General features: G+C 34.2%; 1 protein-coding gene across 3 annotated transcripts in view; it reads right to left on the reverse strand.

Moving 5' to 3' along the window:
• ASCC3 (activating signal cointegrator 1 complex subunit 3) overlaps positions 1 to 27,707 on the reverse strand; it is a 320,199-nt gene that overhangs the window by 16,006 nt on the left and 276,486 nt on the right. For all 3 annotated transcript variants that reach the window (XM_011228387.3, XM_002921969.4, XM_034670897.1), the window contains exon 37: positions 11,157 to 11,381. In XM_011228387.3, the coding sequence (XP_011226689.1) occupies positions 11,157 to 11,381 (225 nt within the window). The remainder of the gene's footprint in view (positions 1 to 11,156; positions 11,382 to 27,707) is intronic.

The following is a 27,707-nucleotide window of genomic DNA, read 5'->3' on the forward strand; positions in this document are numbered from 1 at the left end:
GAAACTCACAGCCAAGAGGAGTCTAAGGACATGACAACTAAATGTGACATGGTATCGTGAATGGGATCCTAGAAAAGGAAAAGGACATTAAGTACACTAAAGAATTCTAAGTATGGACTTTCGTTAATAATAATGTATCAATATGGTTCATTAATTGTGACAAATGTACTTTATTAATGTAAGATGCTAATAATAGAGGAAAACTGGGTGTGGGATGAGTAGGCCCTCTCTGAACTCTCTTTGCAACTTTTCTGTAAATCTAAAAGTGTTCTAAAATATCAAGTTTGTTAAAAAAAAAAAAAAACCTATGGAAATTCATCCAAAGCAGCTTGTTAAAACATTAGTTGTTAGACATCTGCTAGGAAATGTACTATGTAGTTCAAGGGCTCCCAGGCGTTTTACAATGATGGGAAAACCTGAAAAAAAAAGCTTTCTTGACAGAAAGGCATACTCCTTTAAAGGTTCAGGTCAGTCGCCAGTAATGATACAGTATTTTGTCAATAATTAAAATGCTATAAGTACATCTATAAGACTCTTTTTCAATAGCAACAGTTGTTCACTGTAACTTTCTCCTGAACTTTTACCCCCAGAAGGTTAGCATTCAGGAAGCTCAGCTGCTGTCTAACAAACTTAATTAATCAAAAAGTCATTTCCGAGCTGTAACTATGAGTAAAAGCGCTTCAAGTGTGCTAGCAAGCCTACAAGTTAATCAAAATGCTAATGCGGTACAAATTAAAGTTGTGATTAACATTTCACAGTAGCTGCTTAAGTGAGTTGATCACACAAATGGGTTAAGCATTACTCATTTCCTATAGCCCCAACCGGGAAAAGGGTTGTTATGTGGGTATGAGGAGAGGAGCTGGGGGTAGAAGGATCCTTCATAATAGCATCACATCATCAATAAACCATCACCAAATTGTCATACAAAAGCTTTCAGGTAGAGTCACCCAGGGGGAAATAGCCTTCCAAATTATATTATAGTCCTTGAAGGGAGATTGCCTATAAATCCACAAGAATAAGTAAAGGTGTTTAACACCTCAAAATCCACACACTTGTGTTAGTTTTGGAAATGCTACATGCATCAGCTCCATATTGTTTCTTGGGGGAGGGGATGGTACCTTGTTTTAAGTGTTGTTCCCGTGTTCTACTGAGGAATTAAAATGTATCCTTGATACATGAAAAAATAACTACTAACCGGATAATGATTCTATTTTTATTAAGTTTTTATTTTAATTCCAGTATGGTTAACATATGGTGTTATATTAATTTCAGATGTACAATACAGTGATTCAACTGGGTGGTAATTCTGCACCATTGTGTGGATCTTTGCATTTGGAAGAATAATCATTCAGGATTAAGTTTATTTAGATTTATTTGCTTTTAAATAGTCATCCGTTAATAAAACTTCATCAGGCTTCCAGGGCAAGATCTGAGCTCCTGGCAGTCTTGCCAGGAAAGCAGCCTGAATTAGACTTCCCTGGCTCCATGAATTTGATAAGGTCACACTAATGTTTACAATAAACAGACTACATTTGTTGGTAGACAATACAGATTTGGCAGATAATCTCAAAAACATTGTGAGAATCCACACATAACAAATCTCCCTTTTCAATCCTCTCCTAATAAAGAACTAGAAAGGAAAAAGTGAAATATTTATTCATTCCATTCACCATGATATACTAAAATGTACTACATGCCAAGAATTATGTCCAGGTCACCTTGTCAGTGACATTATGGTTATTGATAAGGTTCCAGCCTACTTTGGATGATGCAAAATCCTCTAAATATATGCCTATAGTATTAATATTCCTTGAAACATATCAATAAAACAGATATATTTAAAACTCAATAGTGTAATTTTCATTTTAGGATCCTTTAAGGACTTGAGTTGCAGCAATTAACTATTTTTTTAAACTTCTTTAGATTATAGATTGCTAAATATGTATAATCCAATTTTGGAAGTCTAGAAATTATTTACTTATAATCCACCCATCTTTTTCTCAAAATGATCTGAAGCAGCCTTCTGAAGTCTACTGTGCTGTACTGTCCACTTAAAGATAAGCTTTTCATTTGGTCTAATTACAAGCATTTAAAAGTGTGAAAGGATTCTAAGAATATACAGAAGATTTTAGCTACCATTTACTATATCAAAACATTTTTGACAAGTATTGGATTAAGGATTTGACCAAGTACTTCTTTTGTTAAGCTTAGCAATACCTGGCTTATTTTCACTGCTAACTGTATTTGACTATACAATTCTAAAACTTGTTCACTTAATTTACACTGACATTCTTCAATACATTGACGAGCCACTGAACATGTGCTTAGTGCACCCATAGGTAAATACTCCTCAAAGGTTACATTAGTCTTGCTCCATGGCAGTTTTATCTACTGCCATCATCAAATATTTCTATGCTTTTTAATCTACTACAAATGGAAATCATTTGTTAATGGAAATACAGACCCAGCCAAAGTCATAGTATTTCTCAGTTAAAAGAATTAAGTCAATGAAAAATATTCGTATCATTGCATCGCCTTTTCCCTTATCCGATTCTTTTCTGTTCTCAGACTCAAACATGTGCACACATATATATCTTAAGTTTATCGATTCAAATCTCTTAAAAATAGACTGAAAATTTTCAGAATAGCTGTGGGTTACAGAAAAAAATATAATACTGATTATTTGAAATGTAATGCACTTTATCAGAAATGGTTTACAAAGATGTCAAATTATTGTTTGAAGTTTGGGCTAAATAACAGTTTCACCAATAAACTTTTAGAGATTTGTTTTTGCAAATTTAAGAAGGTTCTCTGACTGAAGAAAAGTATAAATACCTATTCAATTCACATATTTCCTCCCCTTTATTTATTTATTTATTTATTTATTTTTAAAGATTTTATTTATTTATTTGACAGAGATAGAAACAGCCAGTGAGAGAGGGAACACAAGCAGGGAGTGGGAGAGGAAGAAGCAGGCTCAGAGCAGAGGAGCCTGATGTGGGGGCTCGATCCCATAACGCCGGGATCACGCCCTGAGCTGAAGGCAGACGCTTAACCGCTGTGCCACCCAGGCACCCCTCCTCCCCTTTATTTTTGACTAGCACCATTTATGATAATTGACAAAGCCCTATTAGAACATGTTAGATGGTAACTAGACTATTGTGGTGATCTTTCTGCAATGTATACATATGTCAAATCACCGTTTTGTACACCTGAAACTAATATAATACTGTATGCTAATTATAGCACAACTAAGAAAAAAAAATTCTAAAAAGACCCAAAAGAACAAAAAGCATGTTAACATGAATTTGAGGGGCATATGAGGTACATATTATCTCCTGTGTGCAAGGGAAGAAAGGCTGAAAATAGTAGTTCCAAAAGACCTGGGCATTAAGGAAAATAAAGTGAAATGGCAGCTCCTACATTTAAGTTAGATGCAAGAATTTATAAAACAGTGGAAACTTACCTGCCAGAACATAGGTTTAAGGTACTGAATCACCTAGATCATTATCAAAGCAGGTCCCCTGGTTTACCTTTGCCTATTTCCATTAGGACAATGGAACATGAATTCAATCTATATAAACATGTGCCTTGTTTGGTATGCAGAATATACAGAATATAGAACTTTACACTCTTCCTCAATAGTAAAGAGGAGATGTCTGCTATCTTTTGGGGTGTTGGTAGCTCTGTAGCTTGGGGCAAGGAATCATTGAGATTGCCTATTGCTGCTAGAATGTTTGAAATTTTTCAAAAAGAATTGGTGTGATGGACAAAGGCTGCCTTCAGGGGAGCCCGATTAGCTGGTGGTGATTAACCAGTGAAAGAAGCCAAGAACCTAACCTAAGCAGTGTAGGCAAACTCTGAAGAATGAAAGAGAAACATAAAATGTGTGTATGTGTGTTTTAATAGTAAATCTATGCATAGGTTTTTCTAGTATGCATATACTACATTACAGGGTTATTTTGTAATTATGATAGCATTTCTCTTTCCCTTGACGGTCACATCAGTAATCTGATCTTTCCTCCATTATTTCCAATTTTTGTAGTTTTAGGAGAGAATGTGTGGAAGTAAATGGTTAATTCACTGGTGTATCTAGAATAATATAAAAACCTTGAGAAAGAGCATAAACAGTTTATAAAAAAAGGCAAACAGGCTATTTACTGGACACTGTAGAGTAATATAAAACAATTACAAATATCAACCAGATCAGCAAGTTGCTCTTAGAAACTGGTTAAAGTCATTATAGATTGTTGAAGGCAACTAGAATAAATAAATGGAGGTGATCTGAGTATACATTAAAAGGGAGTGATGAATTAAAAATATTATTCACGGCCTAGTGGGAATTCTTGGTTTTAAAAAAAAGTGGAAATTCCTGCGAAGTTCTCATATTTTAAAACAAATTCTGACTAGACCATGAGTACAATTTTTAAATCCATCCTTATAGGACAAAGGGAACCCGGTGAGATATACCTTTCTTACATATACTAACCTATGCTGAAAACTTTTTCTTTTTGATGTGATCTTGGGAAAACTACTTAGTGTTCATCTGTAAAATGAGCATTAACTGTACCACTTCATTAATTATTATAACAAATGCAATGCAAAGCAAGTAGAACAGAGACTGGTACAAAGGAAAGTTCTCAAAAACTGTTCAGCACTATCATTGTTAATGATGGTCTGTCTTTTGGGCCATCGTTATATAGTGGTTTTTGGTGTGGGGTGCAGGGATAGTGCACAATTCTCCAAAAAATTCTGGTCAAATTTGGTATTTACATACATTAATTCCATTAAATTTGGAAACAAAGGTCTCCAGATAACCTTTCTAATCAACCTACAGTCACATGTCTCTGTGTGTGTGTGTTCTTCTTTCATAACAGAATCATCTTACAGTCTTTAAAGGCGCTCATGCTAAATCTTTTAAAATAAATACTAAAATGCACACAGATATTTTGATCTATTAAATTTACACTGCAGCAGCATGAGCCGACAGGTCAATCTATTTTCTACCACATCCGAAAGAAACTTTCCTAAATAACCCAGCAACCTAACCGCACAATCGCTCTTCAAAGCACATAGCCCTCTCGTTCTCAGCTCACTGAGTCAGCTCCTCTAGCCTTGGTTTCCCTTTTTCCATGAAATACGTGAAAGCACTCAATTACTGGGAAGTTTTGCTATAAATACCAAACAGGAGGTAGTGGGAGTGACTAAGATATAAACCTGTACCCTTATACTATTTGGCTCACTATTGTATTTAGATAGTTTTCATTTAAATGGAGATGATTTTAAAGATTTTATTTTTAAGTAAAAATGAAGATGATTTTAATGTAAAGACTTACAGCACTTCTTAGAAAAGATCACAGATAACAGATCAGGATTTTAAATCCTGGTATTTCCACTGGTTTCAGTATGGACTGACTTGACAAATCACCTTTAACAAAGTTACTTAACTTCTCTGAGTATCAATTTTTTGGTCTCTTTTTGATAAAAAAGCAGCAGAGAGCTAATCAAAACACCAGACACCAGCAGTTCTGGCTTTGCTGTCAAATTTGGAAAATTTAGGCAAGTCAGTTTAACTTTTGATACTTCTTACTTGTAATCTTCTCATAAAAGGTAAAAAACATAGTTTTCTTTTAATACATCCAGCATAGAAAGTATGCCATTTTACTTACAACATTTTACAAATATATATATATATGTAATATATATATATATTACAAATATATATTACAGTTAACATGATCAAGAAGAGGATTTCAAAGGTGAATGGCAAGAATAATCAATTCTGCAATTACTCAATTTACAAACTAGAACTTTTTAGGAGATTTTAAAAACCTAGATATTTACAGTGATTTCTACTTTTATTTTTGTTCAGTGGGATGGAAATGGAAATACTAGTAACAGTAACATATTTAAAGGAACCATTACAAAAAACACCTCAAAGCAAAAAAATGACCCAAATGATCTTGATATATAATTTCAAATGGGTACAAGAAGGAAGGGCAGGCTGTGTGGTACATTCTGATTTCAAGCAGAGACATAGGACTACACAACTATGTTTTTCTTTTGTGAAAGATTCCCTAGGACATGGGTAGTCGAGACTATAGAGTTTTCATAACCTAAATGATGGCTCATATAAAAGGTGTGTTTCTATAAAATAAAGAGCACAAAAAAGCTTTAGAGTAATGACTATGATAAAGCGAGGAAATAAAAGAACTACTAAGAATGAGAATACTAAAATAGACCTATTTCCTTGAGTCCTCAAATCGTTGTTTAATTTATAAAAGTTAACTAATACCCTATTCTTGTAAGGTGTTATTTTTACTCAGACATGAGGGGTTAAGCGACTTGCCTAGTACCTTGTACTACAAGAGCAGAGCTGGATTTATGGTAAAAGCTGGTGGCACTGAGTCCCACACATAGACACAAGGTCAGGCTCATGTCCCATGAGGGCAGTAGTATAATTCTCAATCAGCCAGCAGGGCTGCAGCTTGGAAAACTGCCTGAACCAATACTTTTTAAGGGTGACAATATCCACGTTATCAAATGAGAAAAATAGGGTACAATAATAAAACTGTCAATCAGCCTCAGAAAATTTTACCAACTCTTGATTCTCTCCCCAAAATTTCCATTGGCAACCCTCATATTCTTTTCTCTCCCTGGCTTGTCTGCTTTTAGCACAATTTTAAAATTGCAGGAATGAGAGGATTTAAGATACAAAGCTGGTTACTATCTCTTTACAACAAAGTTTTTTACCAGGCAGGTTCTGAAAAGCCAACTCAACATTTAAGACAATCATAACTAATAAAGAAAATTCCACCTCAATATCTGACTATAGAGGAGTCATTAAATAAACTATGACTTTCACAGGAAGGAATACAGTGCTGTCATTAGAAATTATGTTGAAAAAAACATTTAGTGTTAAAGAATATTTAATGTTATAAATTATTAGGTTAAAAAGTTTTTAAAATAACATGATAAAAATATGCAAAAGAAAAAAGTGAGAGAGCAAGTATGTATATGTATAAATGTACAAAGAAAAAGAGCTTTTGAGCTTCCGTGGACAAAAAAGAACAAAACACAATTATTGTACTCAAACTAGCAAATTTGGTTTTTGTAGGAAAAAGGGTTAATAATTCTAAAAAGACATCAGGAGTATGCTAGGATTGAGGAAATAGCAATTTGTTTTGACTAATGAGAGCCAAGTTTTTCACTGATGGAGAAAGGAGTTATAAATTTAAGAAGAGTGAAATGAACTTTTTGGTATTGGACTGGAATTGGAGGTATTAGAAATGAACTCATGGTTTTGTAAACACAAATGTTTTCACACATATATATATGTATACAGTGAGATAAGTAGATACACAAATGGATATAGATGTCTGTCTATGCACACTTTTATTTCCTAGCTTTGTCCAGTGAGTGGGCCTAGAGGAAAAGATACCCAGGTAGTGATAGAGTCAACAAGCTTCCAGATTAGTTCTCTAAACTATTCTCTAATAAAAATAACCAGGGCTCTTTGGAAACACAGCTGATTTCAGGGCTAGGGCAGGGAAAGGTATAAGACAGAAGATTGCAAGGTGATGTTAAAATAATAATATGGGCATGTCAAAGGGATACAGGAGCCAATGTGAGAGGCCCCATTGGTTGATGCTGAGATAATCTGTGCAGCAAAATAAATAATGATAGAAATGGATTTTACCCAGTAGAATAAAACAAACACTCATGAGTCTATACCTATATAAATAAATAAGTGAATAAACTAAATAAATAGAGAAGAACAAGTTCTTCCTTCCAGTAGAATTCTAGGAAAAATGGAAACAGAAAATCAGAATAGTAATAATTTCTTCAGACAAAATTCACCTGGATGCTGAAAATAACATGGGAAAGTATGATAAGAAACAGGATATTTGCAAAATCTCAAATCTCAAAGCATCTCCCCACAGAATACCTATTAATTACAAAAGGCAAAGGAGTAACTACAGTGGAGTAGTGTAACTACAGTGAATATATATATTCAATCTAATTATGAGGAAACATTAGGCAAACCCAAATTGAGGGACAGTTCTATAAAATAACCGGTCAGTACTCTTCAAAAGTGCCAAGATCATGAAAGTCAAGGAGACTAAGGAGACATGACTACTAAATGCAATGTGGGCTTCTTCAACAAAGCAGGAAAGAACTTCCAACGGGCAAAAGACAGTAACTTCAACAAATGGTGTTGGGAAACATGGAAAGCAATAAGCAAAGGAATGAAACTTGCCCACTTTCTTATACCATATACACAAATAAATGTAAAATGGATTAAAGACCTAAATGTAAAACCTGGAACCATAAAAATCCTAGAGGTGAGCACAGGCAGTAACTTCTCTGACATCGACCATAGCATCTTTTTTCTAGATAGGTTCCCTGAGACAAGGAAAACAAAAGCAAAAATAAACTATTGGGACTACACCAAAATAAAAAGCTTCTGTATAGTGAAGGAAACAATAATAAATCAAAAAGGCAATCTACAGAATGGCAGAAGATATTTGCAAGTGACATATCTGATAAAGGATTAGTATCCAAAATATATAAAGAACTTATATAAATCAATACCCCCAAAACAAGTAATCCAATTAAAAATGGGCAGAAGACATGAACAGACATTTTTTCAAAGAAAACACAGAGATGGCCAACGAACACAAGAAAAGATGCTCATCATCACTATCATCAGGGAAATTCAAATCAAAACTACAATGCAGTATCACCTTAAACCTGTTAGAATGGCTAAAATCAACAACACAAGAAACAACAGGTGTTGGTGAGGAAGTGGAGAAAAAGTAATAACCCTCTTGCACTGTTGATGTAGGAATACAAACCGGTGGAGCCACTGTGGAAAACAGTATGGAGGTTCCTCAAAATGTTAAAAATAGAACTACCCTATGATCCAGCAATCACACTAATGAGTATTTACCCAAAGTCAAAGGATACATGTACCCTTATGTTTAGCAATATTATTTATAATAGCCAAGATATGGAAGCAGCCGAAGTGTCTACTCATAATTGAATGGATAAAGAAGATGTGGGGTATGTGTGTACATGTCTTCCTAGAGAGGTAAACCATGTGCTGGTTACAAAAGGATGTCAAAAAAAGTGTGCGTTTATTATAGTCTTACCTCCCTAATTCCTGAAAGTTTGCACTTACTCTATTTTATGAAATATTCCTATTCTTTTAAATAATATAAGTTTTTTTATGATAATAAAAATGTTAGAAGCTAATTTTAAAACATTTAAACATTTCAGAAAAGCACAAAGAAGAAAATGAGAATCTCCCTTAATCCTGCTACAGCGATGGCTACTGTTCACCTTTTGGTGGATACTATTCTGCATCTTCTAAGTATATTTTGCACATCTGGTTATAGATACAGATATTTTACATAGATGTAAATTCATTAATGAAATTGTAATTTTTTGTAGCATTCTATAGCTGAAAAGATACTTAGGTTATTTACAAATTTTTAACTTTGTAAATGATGCCACAATGTACTCCATGTACACAGACCTGTTTATCTTAAAAACACCCTAAGTTTTTGGAAATTTTTAAAATTGTTTTTTATTACAGAAATGTCCAAAAAAGGTAAAATGTAGAAAATCAAATCCCTCATAATATCAATCCCTTAGGAGTGCTTCCCCAACACTGCTACTCTCCCAATCATCTCTCAGTAAATGGCAGCTCCATCTTTCCATTTGCTCAGAAGAAAAGCCCTGGAATACTCTTTGGCTCCTCACTTTCCCTAAAAACCCTTTTCCAATTCATCAGCAGAATCTGTTAATTCTGAAAGAAAAAATACAGGAAAGCAACCAATTCTCATCAATCTCACATATACCAAACTAGTCCAGCCACCATCATTTCATGCCTAGCCCTCAAGCATTCAAGATATGAAAAGTTCATTGATAGGGTTTCAGATTCCACATTGCAACTAACCTTCAAGAAATACCGCATGTCAAGTTTTCAGGAAGTGTCAAAAAAGAATATCCACAATTACCTGAGAAGGCTTTAAAAATACTTTTCCCTTTCCAAACTATGTATCTCTGAGGGTGGCTTTTCTTCATATACTTCATACTTTTTTTTATAAAACATCATATTGTAACAGATTGACTGTAAAAGGAGATATATGAATCTAGCTGACTTCTATTAAGCTAGACATTAAAGATATTTGCTAAAATGTAAAATAATTTCACACTTTTTACTAATTTTCTTTATTGTCTTGGAAAATACTTTTCCTGAAAAATCATGTTATTTCTATTAATATTAATGGGTTTGTTATCATTATTTTTAAATAACATAAATATTTGAAAAAATTTCAGTCTTAATTAACATGGTAAATATTCATAGATATAATCAACATAACCACTAGTGAACCACTGTTCTAGCAGTTTCCCTCTCAGAGTAAAATCCAAAATCCTTAATGGTTTACAAACTCCCTACCTTGACCTGACCCCATTTTCTCTGAGAAAATAAACTCCATATCCACTGCTTTTTTGACTTCATTTCTAGTGTCTCTTTCCACCTTCTTTACAATGGTTTCCTTTACTTTTCCTTGACTATACCAACTAAGTACCTACATGAGAGACTTGGCACTAGCTTTTCATAGTTTTTGGAGTATACTCCCTTGGATAATCTTATGGCTCACTCTCTTCTTTCAATTCTTTCTTTAATGTTACCTTACAAGCAAGATAGTCCCTGAACACATTTAAAGTAGTGCAAAACAACACTTTCCATCTTTCTCTATATTTCCTTTATTATACTTCATTACTTTTTTTGTTTATTAAAAAGCAGTTATCACCTCTTGACTTATATCTTTGTCTTTTCCATTTCAAGTGAAAGCCCATAACAGCAGGCAGTCTTTTGCTTGTTCACTGATATATGCCCAGTACCTAGAAAAGTACCTGCATTTACTTTTACTTGCAATTTTCATCCAATGGATAACTGAAACTGTCATCTTATTGCATCTATATTTGCCCTTTCCTTTGAAAATTCCTGATTTGATTCATCAGATTTTTCTCAACAATGCTATGATAAAATATTTTATTAAATGCAAGTATATTTTTATCCTAAAATATGGGGGGAAAAAGCAGGAATGATGGGAGAAAATATAGGTATTAGACTTTCATACCTGACATACTCTGAGTGCTTGGTCCAAGACTGTTTTGGTATCAGTGTCATAATCTGGGCAGGGCAGCATAGTTCTGCTGAGATGTGCTTGTAGTAGGAGATGTGCTTTGGTGTGAGGGCTATCAAATGAATGAGGATTTGATTCAAAGGGAAGACATTTTGCCAGTTCACTATTCATATGATCTTCATTATGTCTTACTGGCAAATCTGTGTATTCTTCTGCATCCTGGGAAAAAAAACATACACACACACAGATATATATATATATATACACACACACACACATATAGAAAACTGGATCAAAAGTATAATAATTAACACACTTCTTAGCTTAACTACTGACATTTAAAACATAGTTTAGAAAAATCATAAGGTAATCAATTATGCCCCTTAGAACTTTGCTTTTTTCAATACTATTATTAATATGGAAGCACAAGTTAGTAATGTACAATATATTTGAAATGCATGAATGCTCTTCTTATTTATACAATCAACAAAAATAACAGAGGATCTGCTGGGCATCACACACTATGCTTGACACTTGCCACAGCAGTGAACCAGAAACTGAGAGTTCCTTAGGGACAGACAAGTTCTACAAAGTACAATGAATGTTATTATATGGTAAGTACAGAATGCTGAAGGGACATTCAGTTTGGGGACCTACTTATTTTATAGGGGGTAAGTTTCTTGGAAACAATGACATTTAAGTTTAAGATCTATACAATGAGTGGAAGGAATATGGCAGGACTGGGGGAGGGGGGTTGAGGATAAGACTGGTGAGGTAAGAAAAAGATGAAGAGAAGAATCATTAACTTAAAATTTGTTGTAATAAATTAGTTTAAAATAAAATGATTTGAAATTGAGAGTTTCTAGTTCCACACATAAGAAGCTTAGAAGTCACCATTCTATCCTAACAACAAGTAAAAAGCTAAACAAATGGAAAGATCAACAACTCTTCTTGGATCCATAAAAGAGGACAGGATGTGGGGCAAACTGCCACCGCCAAGATTGGAGACACAGGCAAATATAGGGAGTCATAGCTAACAGAAGCAGATACTCATAAGCAGAAACCACCAAGGAAACCAGTGCTGATGTAAGAAAGCCTGAGCTGTAATTGCTGAATTGCTGGAGGATCAGTGTGGACAACTCAGAGTTAAAAACTCCAGGACCCAGTCTTAGGGGGACCCCCAAAATATTGTGAAATTTACCTTCAGGAGCTTGGTCAGATTCCTATGGGAAATAATAGAGAAAAATTCTCTGGAGCTTTCAGCAGGGGGTTCCAACAGGGGGTTTCCAGTTGAAAAATACCAGAGAATTCTGTTTTTAACAAGGCCTGCTCTCAGGAGAAACTAGTTAACTACAGCCTAACCTGCTAAGGTACTATTTAGAGCTTAACTGACCTGGGGTAAGGGAAATACCCAACTTCAGCCACTGTAGTCATCCTGTCCCATTTAAGAGGGGATAAAAAACCTGAGAAACACTTGTGAATTCACGGTCCCAAGGCTGGGCTCACTAAAAGACTGAGACCTAATCATAGAACTATAGCATATTTCCTCCACTTCACTAGCACATTACTAAAGGCCTATTTATAGCAGTTTTTTGTTTTCTGGTTTTTTTAAAAATTTTTTTACAAAGTACATTATGTCTGGGTATCAAGAAAATATTACAAGATATAGCAAAGGCAAACAAACAAACAAACAAAAAGCCCTGCCACAAAATGAAAAAAAACAAAAACAAAAAACTACCCAATTTGAAAAGACAGAGCCAACAACAGAATGGCAGAGATACTGGAATTTACCAGATGGGGAATTTAAAATAACTATAATTAGTTGCTTATCAACTAATATATGCTAAGGGCTCTAGTGGATAAAGCAGACAACATTAAGAACTGATGGGCAGGGTGCCTGGGTGGCTCAGTTGGTTAAGCATCTGACTTCAGCTCAGGTCATGATCTCAGGGTCCTGGGACCAAGCCTGAAGTCAGGCTCCATGCTTAGTGGGGAGTCTGCTTGTCCCTGTGCCTCTCCCTCCATTTGTGCTCTCTCTCTTTCCCTAATAAATCAATAAAATCTTAAAAAAAAAAAAAGGAACAGATGGGCAAAGTAAAATGAGATAAAAATGCTAGAAAAAAACAAAAAGAAATGCTAAAGACAAAAAACACTGTAACAGACATGAAGTAGACCTCTGATGGACTTATTAGTAGACAGGACACAGCTAAGAAAAGAACTTCTGAGCTAGATGACATACCAATGGAATCTTCAAGAACTAAAAAGCAAAGAGAACAAAGACTGAGAAAACCAGAATAGAATAAGCAAGGACTATGAACTACAAAAGGTATAACATATACATAATGGGAATACCAAAACAGGAAGAAAGAGAGAAAGAAACAGAACAAATATTTGAAACAATAATGACTAAGAATTTCCCCAATTGATGTCAGACACCAAATCACAGATCAAGGAAGCTCAGAGAACACCATGCATAATAAATTCAAAAAATCTACACCGAGGCATATCATCTTCAAACCAAATAAAAAGTCTGAAAGAAGTCAGAGGAAAAACACACCTTCCGTATAGAGGAACAAATATAAGAACTATATCTGACTTCTCAAAAATCATGCAAGTAGGAAGAGAGGGAATGAAATATTTAAAGTACTGAGAGAAAAAAATCACCAACCTAGAAGACTTTTTCAAATAAAAGACTTTCTCAAATAAAAACTGAGTCAATTTGTTGCCAGTAGACATGTCTTACATGATACATTACAAAGTTCTTTAGAGAGAAGGAAAAAAATATACATCAGAAACTTTTTTTTTTTTTAAGATTTTATTTATTTATTTGAGAGAGAGAGAGACAGCCAGCGAGAGAGGGAACACAAGCAGGGGGAGTGGGAGGGGAAGAAGCAGGCTCCCAGAGGAAGAGCCTGACGTGGGGCTCGATCCCAGAACTCCAGGATCACGCCCTGAGCTGAAGGCAGACACTTAACGACTGAGCCACCCAGGCCCCCAATCAGAAGCTTGTATCTAAATAAAGGAGAGCATGAAGGAAGGAATAAATGAAGATAACATAAAGCTTTTATTATTCTTACTGTTAATTGACCTGATTAACACTTTGTGCAAGATAATAGTAGCAACAATGTATTTGATTATGTAATTATCTTACATATATATATACTTATCTGTGTGTGTGTGTGTGTATATATATATATATATATATATATATAGTGAAATGAATGACAACAATGATAAAAGAAATGGGAGGGAGGAATTAGTATTATTATTATTGTAAAGCATTCATACTACCTGTGAAGCAGTATGACTTTAACTGAAAATGGAACTGGGGTAGTAGTAAATATATATTGTAAACTGGGGCAATCACTAAAAAAAGAAAAAGTATAACTGATATGCTAAGAAGGAGAAAGTGAAATCATATAAATGCTCAATTAAAACCACAAAGGGCAGAAAAGAGTGGAAGACAAAAATGGAAACAAAGAACAAGGGCAACAAAAGAAAACAGTAACAAACATGGTAGATATGAATCCAACTATAACAGTAACCACTTTGAGTATCAATGGTCTAGATGATTAAAAGAGACTGTCAGGGTGGATAAAAAAACAAAACCCAAATATATGTTGTCTACAAGAAAACCACTTTAAGTATAAAGATATAGATTAAAAGTAAGTGGATGTATAAAAACATACCATGCTAACACTAATCAAAAGAAAAGCAAGAGTGAGTATATTAATTTCAGATGGTGCAGACTTCAAGCAAGGAAAGTTATCAGGGAAAAAGAAGGGGTTTACATAATGATAAAAGGGTCAATTCACCCAGAAGATACAATTTTTAGTGTGTATGTGCCTAACAACAGAGCACCCAACTATTTGAGTGCAGTGAGTGACTGAATGGAGGATTGTTTTAATATTTGAAAATCAATTAATAAATTCACTTTATTAATAAACTTAAAAAGAAAAACAACACTATCACCTCAATAGATGCAGAAGAAAACATCTGACAAAATCTAACAGCCATCCCTAATGAAAGCTCTCAGCAAATTAATAAAGAAGGGTACCTTCATCTCTGAGAAACCTACAACTAGTATCATATTTAACAGTAACTGAATGCTTTCCCCTTAAGATCAGGAATAAGACAGGGATGTCTTCTCTTTGAATTTCTATTCAACACTGCTCCAAAAGTTTCAGTCAGTGCAATCAGACAAGAAATAAAAGAAACCCAGATTGAAAAGAAAGAAGTAAAACTGTCTTCATTTGTAGATGACATGATCATCAAGGTAGAAAACCCAATGGAATCTACAAAATAAACTACAATAAGTGAGTTTAGCAAGGTTGCATGATATAAGATTAATGTACAAAAATTAATTGTATAATTATATTTCTGTATATCAGCAACCAACAATCAGAAATGAAAAAATATATAGCATAATATATATGAAGTACTTAGAGGTAAATCTGAAAAAAAAAAACAAAACCCATGAAATCACCTGTCTACTGAAAACTATAAAACACTGCTAAGAAAAATTAGAGGACCTAGCTAGATGGAGAGAGGTATACTTTAATTCTCCTAAAATTGACCTATAGGTTTAATATAATCTCAGTCAAAACCACAGCAGACTTTTTTCCCCTTTCAGCAGAAATTGACAAATTGATTCTAAAACACATACGGAAATGCAAGAGACAAAGAATAACTGAAATAACTCTGAAAAGTAACAAAGTTGAAGAGTTAACAATACCTGATTTTAAGACTTTAATTATAAAGCTTATCTACTCAAAAAAAGTGTTCTATTGGAATAGAGCCCAGAAATACATACATACCTATATGGATAACCAATTTTTTACAAAGTGTGAAAGGCAAAGCAGTGGAGAAAGAATAGTCTTTTCAAGAAATGGTAGTAGAATAATTGGGAATCTACATGCAAAAAAAAAAAAAAACCCAAGATAAAGCCAACTTAACAATTCAATCTCTACTTCATCCTGTATATAAAAAATTCACTCAAAATGTATGATAGACCTAAATATAAAATCTAAAACTATAAAACTTCCAGAAGAAAAACAGGAGGACATTTCTGCTACCTAGAGTTCTTCAAAAGGATAACTTAAAGCATGATCTATAAAAAAAATTGATTAATTGAGCATCAAAATAAAAATATCTGTTCTTAAAAAGGCATTAAGAGAATTAAAATATAGGCCACAGACTGAAATCATCTGCAAAGCGTATATCTAATACAGGACTTATATACAGAATGTATAAACTCTCAAAACTCAAAGTGGGAATACAAACATCCCAGAGAAAAACAGGCAAAGATTTCAACAGATACTTTATGTAAAGATATGCAATATCATTAGTTATTAGGAAAATAAAAATTAGAATGGCCAAAATTTAAGTGACTAACATACCAAGCACTGTCAAAAATGGAGAAAAATTGGAACTTTTCCTACAGAGTTGGCAGGAATTTAAAATGTTACAATTGCTTAGGAAAGCAGTTTCACATTTTCTTAAAATTTAAACATATAACTACCATGTGACTCAGCTATTCCATTTCTAGTGATTTACCTAAGAGAAAAGAGAACATATATCCACACAAAGATCGTACACAGTAATTGATAATAGCTTTATTTATACAGCAAAAATTAAAAAAAAAGGAAAAAACCTAAATGTCCATCAACAGATGAAGGGATAAATTATATCCATACAATGGAATTTTACTCAGCAAGAAAAAGAACTATTGATACTCACCATAATATGGATGAATCTCAGAATAATTATGATGAGAGAAGTCAGACCAAAAACCAGAGTACATACTCTAGGATTTGCAAACTAACCTACAGAGACAGAAAGCAGATTGGTGGTTGTCTAGGGAAGGGGTCAGCATGGGGAGGGGAGGGAATTAAAGCTCACAGAGGGGTACGAGATAACTTCTGATTTGCATTTGATAGGCATGGAATTCCTGCCTAGGAAATAAAACTCTGTGATGGAACCCCTGAAGACTGTATTACTTGGAACTCAATAATATGAAACAATTAGAGTATTCCACTATCCATGTATGTTTTCATCTTTCCTTGCTTGACTTACAATTTCAGAAACCTATGCCTTTACTCTATGCTAAGAATATACTACTAGACTACTAAAAAGATAGTTATGATAAAAATTCAGACAGTATTAATAGGCAAATTCTTATTTCAAAAACCGAATGGAGTAAGTTCATTTAAATAAATATTTGTTGACTGCCTTATGAGAAAGACATACATTATTCAACAATCACATAAATAAGTGCAAATGTAATAGGTGATGAGAGTTTAGCCAAGAAATTTGACTAAGTTAGGAAGGTCATAAAGGCTTCCTGAAGAAAAAGGAAGATAAGATACAGAGATCAGCAGATTATTAACTAGATGAAGAGAAAAGTGAAGTGTTCTAGGAACATTAAATACAAAAGCACTATAGTGGGAAGGAAAATCATGAGTCCAAGAGACTAAAAAAAAGTCTAAAAATAACTTCAATTGATTTAATATAGTATGCTGAAAAATATTTTAAATGAATATCTGAAATATTGTTTGTACTAGATAAATATTTTAAAATTATATTTCATCTTATTTTGCTTCGCATTAGTCAAAAGTATCACAGCTACTCTACACTATTTTAAATGCTATCTTCACATTTGGACTGCTTTGTGTAAGATGTGTATGCTGACATATTAGCAATTAATCATTTTTTGCTCTTATGTGTCATGTTGGTTTTCCTTTCATATGTCATTTCAGCTCTTTTCTGTCTGTTCTCTCTGAAGTCATCTGCTAAAGGAGGACCAGTTATACATGACAGTTATATTATTTTTGATTTCAGGTGAATTTCAGGACTGAAGCATCATCACGTGATGGTTGATCCATCTCAACATAATATCTGGGCTCCATCCAAATCCCTATCAGTGACTATCCACCTATTGCAGGCTTGCCAAATAGCTAAGAAAAACATGAACAGCAGATAAGAAAGAAGATGGTTCAGAAATCTAAAATGGGATCTTTTCCATCAAGGAAATTAAAATGATATTGGGGAAAATTTATATAAATAATTATTTTAAGTGTAGAATAAAATACTGTTATTTAGGGAAGAGCATTGGAGTGAATTGGGTGTGTTGGAAAGCTTCCCAAAGAGACGGTGTTTGTTCTAGGCTTAGAACAATTTGTAGAAGAGGACAGAGGGAGAGAGATTCCTTGCATTCCATGCACAGAAAATAATATGAGCATACCTATAAAAACAGATAAGGAGGGGTCTGAGGTTTAAGCCTCAGGGATGAAGAGAATGATGTTGCTATTAATAGCAGAGAAACTGGGAACACTCAGTGAGTTGGAGCTTTCTGTCAAGCATGCAAAATACACTTAAAGAGAAGGCAATAATCCAGATAGTTGGGTGAGGTGGAGAAGAAATCAGCTTTAAACCCGTTTCATGGTCTAACATTTTATTCATATTTAGATTTCTTTCTGCTGTTCATTAAATACAACTTCTGATCTGTTAGCAGAAGAAAATCAAATAGTCATTTTAAACTGCAAACTGAATTGGCTCTCTAGGTTTTGGATATGTAGGAAACAGGATTAGGCTTACAAATTATATGGAAAGGTCAATTAAAGAAAAATTATACAGAAAGTAAGAATTTGGCTAAAAGCACTAATAGTATTATCTAAGGAATCTACTCCCCTCAGTACAATCTTGATATTCAAATCTGATTATATGCTTTACCCCCCCCATCCCCCCCCCCACACACACACAGGGAGGAAGGGAGGGAGAGAGAGACAGAGGGAGATTGACTGATTAACAATATAAACTGGGCATTTCCCAGTCTTAGTTCCCAAATACCTCTGTCAGTGTGAACATCTTTCTGTATTCCATGATTCTAGCATCCAAAGATGCAATGATACACATCTTCATAAAGCATGACTTCTAATGTAAGCCAACTCCTTCATTTGGTGCTAAACTAAAGAAACAATGATCTGCCCCAATGCTAAAGGAAAAATTAGTGGCATTGAACTTGCTGAGAAGATCTGAACAGGACTGACTACTTACAGTCATACTATTGTACTTTCGGGGTCATTTTCAGATAAATTAGATCATCAGTGCTTTTTGTCATATTTGTTTACTTTAGAACCTAAACTCCATGTAAGATGTGATTCCACCATTCTCCAAACCATGCCAATCCTGCTTGAATTACCCGATTTATTGCTTTAATCCCCTGCTTCAGTAGGATTGTGAATTTGCTCACTGCCAGCAGTATCAGTATCACATGAGTCTGCTAACAGCTGAGTACATTTTAGGTTGGAAAAAATGTTGTGCAGAAGCGAGATCCTTCTAAGTCTAATAAGGGGACCATCAGATCTTTACTGCAGTGACCTTACTAAAAAATTTAATTCAGGGATGCCTTTACTTTTTTTTTTTTAAGATTTTATTTATTTGACACAGAGAGAGAGAGAGAGCCAGAGAGACAAGTGGGGGAAACAGCAGAGGGAGAGGGAGAAGCAGACTCCCCACTGAGCAAGGCACCCGATATGGGGCTTGATCCCAGGACCCTGAGATCATGACCTGAGCCAAAGGCTCAGGCAGACACTTAACCGACTGAGCCCCCAAGGGGCCGCACATTTTCTCAATGCATGAAGCAATCTTTCTAAACTCACAATTCTTTAATTTCTTTGCAAAAAACTATGCATTTTAATTTTTACTAAAGTAAAAAATATATTACCACAATGGGCATGGTCTTAGTATGCTGAGTCATTTGTTTACCTAACTTTTATTCAGCATACATTATAATTGGGTATACAACGGTGAATAAAACCAGAGGCATGACCACCTACTTTCACAAAGTTTTACAGTCCAGGGAGGGAGCCAGACCTTAATCAAAACTGACCACAGATAATGTAAAATGACAATTGACAAGTGTAAGGAAGGGGAGGTTCAAATGACAGAAGGTCAGGTAAGGTATCATTGAGGAGTTTAAGACTGGACTGAAAGAAAGTAAAAAAATATGTTCTTTAGATAAAGAAGGTAGGAGTGATAAGTTAAGGTTCAAATTTGAATTGCAAAAAGGGACACTTGACTCTTATTAGAGGAAAACATAATCTAGAATACTTATATGTGCTTTGATAAGTAATGTATGTTTTATTATTAAATTTGACACATGCAATGTTTTTGAGATTTTTGGAGGTGATATTTGATTTATAAATATGCATAAAATATCAAACCAATAATAGTTTCTGTAGTTAAAAATTTTCCATAATTAACTGAGGTCTCATCAAAAATAATTACTTCCTTTGAGGATACCCCTCCCTATTCTACTTCCAGCCTTTGAATTAAAGGGGAACCCATAGAATGTGTAAGTAACCAATCCCCTTAGAAATGTTGTAGATCATGACGGTGGTGTGGGATGGCGTGAGGTGGTAGAGAAGACACTGGATCTGGGAACTGATACAACAGGTGGATTTTCAGCTCTGCCATTTACGCTATATGTGACCCTCTGAAAGTAACTAAAACTCCCTAAATCCCAAATCCCTTACCTTAAATGGGATTTGGTGTGAAGATTCAGTGTAATGTGTTTATGAAACACTCAAAAACTGTAAGACTTGGTATAAATGTTAGGAATTATGATAATAATGATCTCCACATCTGATATCATATAGGATGTTAGCTGAAGTTTAAGATTCAATTATTTGAGTTTTGTTCTACAGTTTTCTGTTGTAAATCTTTGTTTACAATTATGTAAATATACTTCACTAACTAAAATAACATTTAATTAACTCACTTTCAAAGATATCATGATTCTGAAATACGATTCAAGGAAACAAGATTACTTTTTTTACTGATGCTTTACTAGTAATGGCACCTTCATTTCATCCAAGTAATCAAACAATTTTTATGTAATTGTGTTACAGAAAACACTGGTTCTCTGAAAGACAATGTTCTCATAATACAAGAGACAGTCAAATTAAAGATAAAATATTCAGGAATTGTATCCTCTTGAACCATAGATTTGATATTGCAGACTTTAATCTCCAGTCTCCAATTAGGTTTCTTTTAAATCCATATTAATTAAATGTTCACAAAAGCACATCAGTGTGTGATAAGGAAATATGCTCTTTTCAGTATACCTCACTGAGCTAACTCAAACTATTGTGGAAAGACAGGGAAAGGAATGAATGATTTATTTTACACACCTGGTGCAACTTTTCCAAAGAAGTACTACAGTTACATTACTCTGAAATCCTACAGTATTTTCGAATTAAAACTTGAGTGCTGTGAATCTCAAGAATAAAATGGAAAATATGGATTTTAGATTTATTAAAATAAATAAACAATATTCTTGGTATTTAATTGTGTGTGTGTGTGCGTGTGTGTTTTGATTATGGACTTGAGAAGCAATCTGAAATGAAGACTGACTGAAGACAACTGCTATTTAATCCTCAGTTTCTCTGCCAGACCCGCTTGTGAAAACCATGATCATTTATTCCTGGAATTCCAGTTCACAATTTTTCTAAGCTCTTTAGAATGTGGCATGTTTGGCTCACCACTTTACTTAGCTCTCAGCTCCGTCAAGTATTTTATTCTAGATGTTTCAGAATACTTACAAAGGAGATTTCTTACTTAGTTTAGATTGATTAGAAAAGCAGCAATCCCAGGATCAGCAGAGAGAGCTAGTAAAAAAATCAAAATCCCTGCTTAAAAACAAACAAGCAAACAAAATCCCTTTTCTAGCCACTTTTTCCTCAGTAGGACACTCTATTTACCTCCAAATTACTCCTCTAATTTTAAACAACTTGTCTAGTTAATTTCCTGTGTGTGATCACTGACTACAAGTGAGGTTCATTTTCTTATCTACATCATGTAGGTAATTAAAGGAAATTGAAAGTGGGCAGTGAAGCTTTTATGCAACTGGGATTGAAGCTGAATGGAGGGCAGCGAGGTCAGTGGAGTCCATTATATTTTTATGTGAGTGGCCGGTCTGTCTGCCCTGTCCTTGTTTATTTAGTGGAGGCTGGACAGGCTACTAACTGCAAATCTATGTCTCTGATTTGCCCAGCTGTCTTTGTATAAAGACATCTTCCCCCACAAATGTTAAATGACAGTGATTGACAACCTATGATGAACTCTGCTTGCAACCCCCTGCTACTGTTTTTAGATTGCGAAAGAAAAAACAGAATAAAGAAACATCTTTCATAATCACATCAAATGGGCCCTGCTGTTCCCTCAACAGTTTTTGTTTCCCTTGTCACTACAAATCTCAATCTGTTCTACAAATGCCATAAACTCACTACTCCACATAAAGTAAAAAATTAAGAATGTATGTAAAGCTATTACATTTTGCTTATATATTTGCACTGATTTAAGTTTACTGGGGATATATACTCTTACATAATGGTTTGTTCACACCATCTTATCACTAACCAACTTTGCTTGTTCTCCTAAGAACGTGGCATTATCTATACCGCTGCGAAATGTCTTTCAGTGATTGGCTGGCACTTGGGTTTAGCTAGGGTTCTGGTAACTTTATTCAATATGTAAGTCTTACTTACCCTTGTGGCTCTTAAATACATGGCTGTTCAGCTTACTTTTTAGTTTTGTTAAAATAAGAAGCTCATTACTATCTACTTCGGCTTTTTCTTTAGAGAGTAAGTGCATGTTGTTGGTGTGCACGTGTGTGTGTGTGTTTACACTTTTTTTTTTTTTTGCTGTACTTAAGCAAATTGCAGAGGTAAGAAACAGCCAGAATGGGTTCATGCATGGCTCGTACAAGTGTTGCATAAAAGTAAACTAGTACTTTTATGTCACTGAACACATCACTGCTACACTGAATCCACTAACTAGCAGATAAGAGGGCCCTTGTACAGTGGGGATGGCAACCTGATCAATGTGAGAGACTAAAGAGCTTTATGCTGTAACTTAATCTCTGTCACGGGAAAAGTAAAACTTATAAAGTTAATGAGTTCTAGACTTTAAGTAGCACTTGATTAATTTGTAACATTCTGAGGCGTTAAAACAAACCAAAATTAGTTTCTCACATTCCAGTGCTGTCTTTTGGCCACTGAAGCTGTAGAAAAAGCATTTCAGTAAATTTCCCTGATAGGAACCCAGTTTAATTCCTGTGCCATTCTTTAGTATTAATTGTAATATTATATAGTTTATAACCATATATGAAAAATAATCTGGCATTTACCAAGTCAGGTACAGATATTTTAAGGGATAAGAAAATATGCCTATTTTTATCTTTATTATATCAGATTACCTATTCTTCAATCATTAATACACTAAAAAAATAAGTATGCTATAACTTGTTTTTTAAAATCAAATATATAAAATTAGCTTCTAATACTTATGATCTGTACTTTTATTAAAATTATTCAAACTGAATAAATCATTCACTACTATATTAAATAAATCTCTAAATTAAAAGACTGCTATAAACTAGACTTATCTGGAATTTATAATGACCTCAAAATTCAGTAAAATGTATACCAGGAATGAACTTAAAAACAGTCCAGGTCAAAGAAAAAAGTAAAAAAAAGCCCTTGGTTATAAAACAGTTGTTGAAAAATGATAAAATTAAGATCTAGTTAATTAAGCCATGATAAAATATTTATCCAATATGTACGCAATTTGCTTAAGATAAAGTATCAAATAATTTTACTTCAGGCAAACAGCAAAAATGTAAATACTGATGGATATAATTGTTAATAATCATGGATCTATGTATGCTTCCTTTCAGGGCTTATGTGAGTATATGTGTCTGATTTGTATCAATGCCTTAAATTTATGGACTATGTTTGGCCTTCAACCAATGAAGGCAAGCATAGAATCACTTGCCAAAAATAAATATGAACAAGAAACAATACTTTATTCTTTCCATTGTAAGACTGACCACCTGGTTGACAGCTGGATTTTAAGGGATCTTTCAATAGTGGGTACCAGTAACTTTGTTGTACTTAAAATAATTTCAGTGGTAAGAATTCCATCAGAAACTTCTATTTCCCAGGATTTATAGCTAAGTCCTTAAAAAATTGCTCTTTGATGAAACTTGGGAAAAAATTTCTCAGTTTTGGGGGATGTAATAAAAATGTCTTATAGCTTAACAATGTTTAGATATTTTTCTTTTAAAAAATAAAAATCTTGAGGTTATCACGTTTGAATTCTAAAAGAGAATAAGTGAGATTAGTAGCAAAATGTAATAATTGTGTTTAAATGTCACACTTTGCAATCTATCTTTAGAAACTAAACAAACTTTCTTATTACCTTGTTTCTGCCTTTAAAACTTCACATATTTATTAAAGTGACTTTCTTTATAATTTGCCTTTCTATAAGCTACGAGATTATATTAGACATAAAACAAACATATGAAAGCACTTTAAAAAAATATATATAACCCATAGTGGAAACATTAAAACACTCCTATTTAAGGTCTATGGAATATTCTTCTTCCAGGAGTTAAGCAATAATATACAAAAAGGTAAATAAATCTGTAAGTGAAATATCAAAATAGGCCAATATACAAGAAATAATCACAATACAGGAGTGATCAACAAATGAATGAAACAAATGCTGGTGTCATGAACTTAGAAAAAGTAGTAATAACTACTAATTCTGAATTAGGAAATATTTTAAGAGGGAGCTGAATCAAGATGAATGTTAGACACATTGTCCAGGTGGGAATCATAAGCAAAGGTGTGAAGTTGAGTATATATCCAGCATATTTAAAGGTCAGAGTAAGAAGGTTCATCAGTAGAAAGGGGGAGATAGATATGTAAAAGTCTAATGGATGGTGTTGGTAAACAAGGAAGGCCTTGACAGCTAGGTTAAGGAAACAATGCTTTATTATTTACCTAAGTTTAGATTTTTAAGGGCAGAAATGCTCCTTCAAAACAGATAAACTGGCAGGGATGAGTTGGGTGAATTAAAGAGGAGAGAGAAACTAAAGCAGGAAGATCACTTAGGAGACTGTTTAGGAAAGGGGTGTTGAGAATCCAGACAGGAGATGGTTATGGGGATGTAATATTTAGCATGGCAACTATAGTTAATAACACTGTATTGCATATTTGAAAGTTGTAAAGATAAACCTTAGAAGTCTGTCACAAGAAAAAATTTTGTAACTACGTATGGTGACAGATGTTAGCTAGAGTTATTGTGGTGATCATTTCACAATATACAGAAATATTGAATCATTATGTTGTACACCTCAACTAATATTGTATGTTGATTATACCTCAAATAAAGGCATTAAACTCTCTTTAAAATAGTAACTCTTGTTATCAATGATTATAGATTAAAAGGAGAAAATATTGAAAATATTCTTTCACTGTAGCCTTTTAAATTTTCATTCAAACTGTATAATAAATGTTAAAGAAACCAGTATATTTTGATACAAATAATTTATGGTTGGCATTTAGGAGGGCAATTTTATCTCACACGGAGTTTGGAGAACAACTAGAGGTAGGCACAGGAAGAGGAACCAGTATCAAACCATTAAGAAAAAGACCTGGATAAGCTGTGAATGTGCATTTTTAAAAATAAAGACACTATTAAAAAGAAGTAAATGATGTTGTCAAATGCTACATAAATAAAGACATCAAGGATATCAAAGCACTGGATAATTAGGCCCTCTTGGATCTCCGAAGATTTTAAATAGTAATCCAGATTATAGGAAGTTAAGAAGAATGGATTGGAAAGAAATGGAAACAGCAGGTTGAGATCTCATTTTTTATTTTGTCAGTGAATGGGAGAAAGGAAGTAAGATGGTAATTTGAGGAGGATGGTAAAACCCAAAAAAGAGGTTTCTTCTCTCCGAGCTATGGGTAACCTATACATGTTTAGGAGTGCATTTTTTTCCTTAAGCTTAAAAAGTTACTTTAAAGTTTACAAGAAACAATATCAAGAGAACTACTGAGAAAATTCCATAACAAAAAAGGCAGGGGGAGGGGGCAGTGAGTAATAGCACTAGCTTGTGAGAATTAACTGTTATCCATTCTATGGATATATCACATTTTGTTTATGTATTCATTGGTTAACGGACGTTTACTCGTTTCCACTTTTTGGCTGTTAGGAATAATGCTGCTATGAACATTTGTGTACAGGTTTCCGTCTGAAGTTTTTCAGTCCCTTTGGGTATATATCTAGGACTAAAACTGGTGTGTTGCATGGTAATTTTGCTTAACATTTTGAGGAACAGCCAAACTTTTTTCCTCAAGTGGTCACACCATTTTACATTTTCTCTAGAAATGTATGAATGCTCCAAGTTCTCCATATCCTCACCAACATTTGCTATTGTCTGTCCTTTTGATTATAACCATCCTCATGGGTATGAAGTGGTTTTGATTTGTATTTCCCTAAAAACTAATGATGTCAAGCATCTATTTATGTGCTTATTGGCCATTTGTACATCTTTGGTGAAATGTCTATTCAGACCATTTGCCCATTTTTTAATGGAGCCACCTATCTATTATTGAGATAAAAATTTCTTTATGTGTTCTGGATGTGAGTTTTTTTTTTTATCAGATATATGATTTGCAAATACTTTCTTTCATTCAATGGGTTATTTTTTCACTTTCTTGATGGTATCATTTGCAGCACAAGAGTTTTATTGATAAAGTCCAATTTGTCCACTTTTTCCTTTTGTTGCATGCATTTTTTTTTAAAAGATTTTATTTATTCGAGACAGAGAGACAGAGAGCATGAGCAGGGGGAGAGGCAGGAGGAAGAGGGAGAAGCAGACTCCCTGCTTGAGCTGGGAGCCAGACGTGGGGCTTGATCCCAGGACCTGGGGATCATGACCTGAGCCGAGGGGAGCTGCTTAACCATCTGAGCTACTCGGGTGCCCCTGTTGCTTGCACTTCTGTTGTTTTACCTAAAATGCTATCACCTAACCCAAGGTGGGGAAAATTTACACCTATGTTTTCTTCTAAGAGCATTACAGTTTTAGCTTTTACAATTGGGTCTATGATCAATTTAGAGTTAATTTTTGTGTATGGTGTGAGGAAGAAGTCCAACTTTATTCTTATATATGTATATATCCAATTATCTCAGTAGCATTTATTGAAAAGACTGTTTTTTCTCCATTTTACTGTCTTGGCACCCTTGTATTAATTGACCATACATACAAGGGTTTATTTCTGGACTTTCAGTTCTATTTCTTTTTTTTTTAAAATGATTTTTTAAAAGATTTTATTTATTTATTTGACAGAGAGACAGCCAGTGAGAGAGGGAGCACAAGGAGGGGGAGTGGGAGAGGAAGAAGTAGGCTCCCAGGGAAGCAGGGAGCCCGATGTGGGGCTCGATCCCAGGACCCTGGGATCACTCCCTGACCGAAGGCAGACACTTAACGACTAAGCCACCCAGGCACCCCATCTATTTCACTCATCGATCTATCTTGTGGCCACTACCACACAATAGATCATACTCACTTTGTAGTAAATTTTGAAATCAAGAAATGTGAGTCCTCCAACGTTGCTCTTCTTTTTCAAGATTGTTATGGGTATTATGGGTTGGTTTGCATTATCATATGAATTATAGTATGGGCTTCTC

The sequence above is a fragment of the Ailuropoda melanoleuca genome, chromosome 10 (genome assembly GCF_002007445.2).
Source record: "Ailuropoda melanoleuca isolate Jingjing chromosome 10, ASM200744v2, whole genome shotgun sequence".
Lineage (NCBI taxonomy): Eukaryota > Metazoa > Chordata > Mammalia > Carnivora > Ursidae > Ailuropoda > Ailuropoda melanoleuca.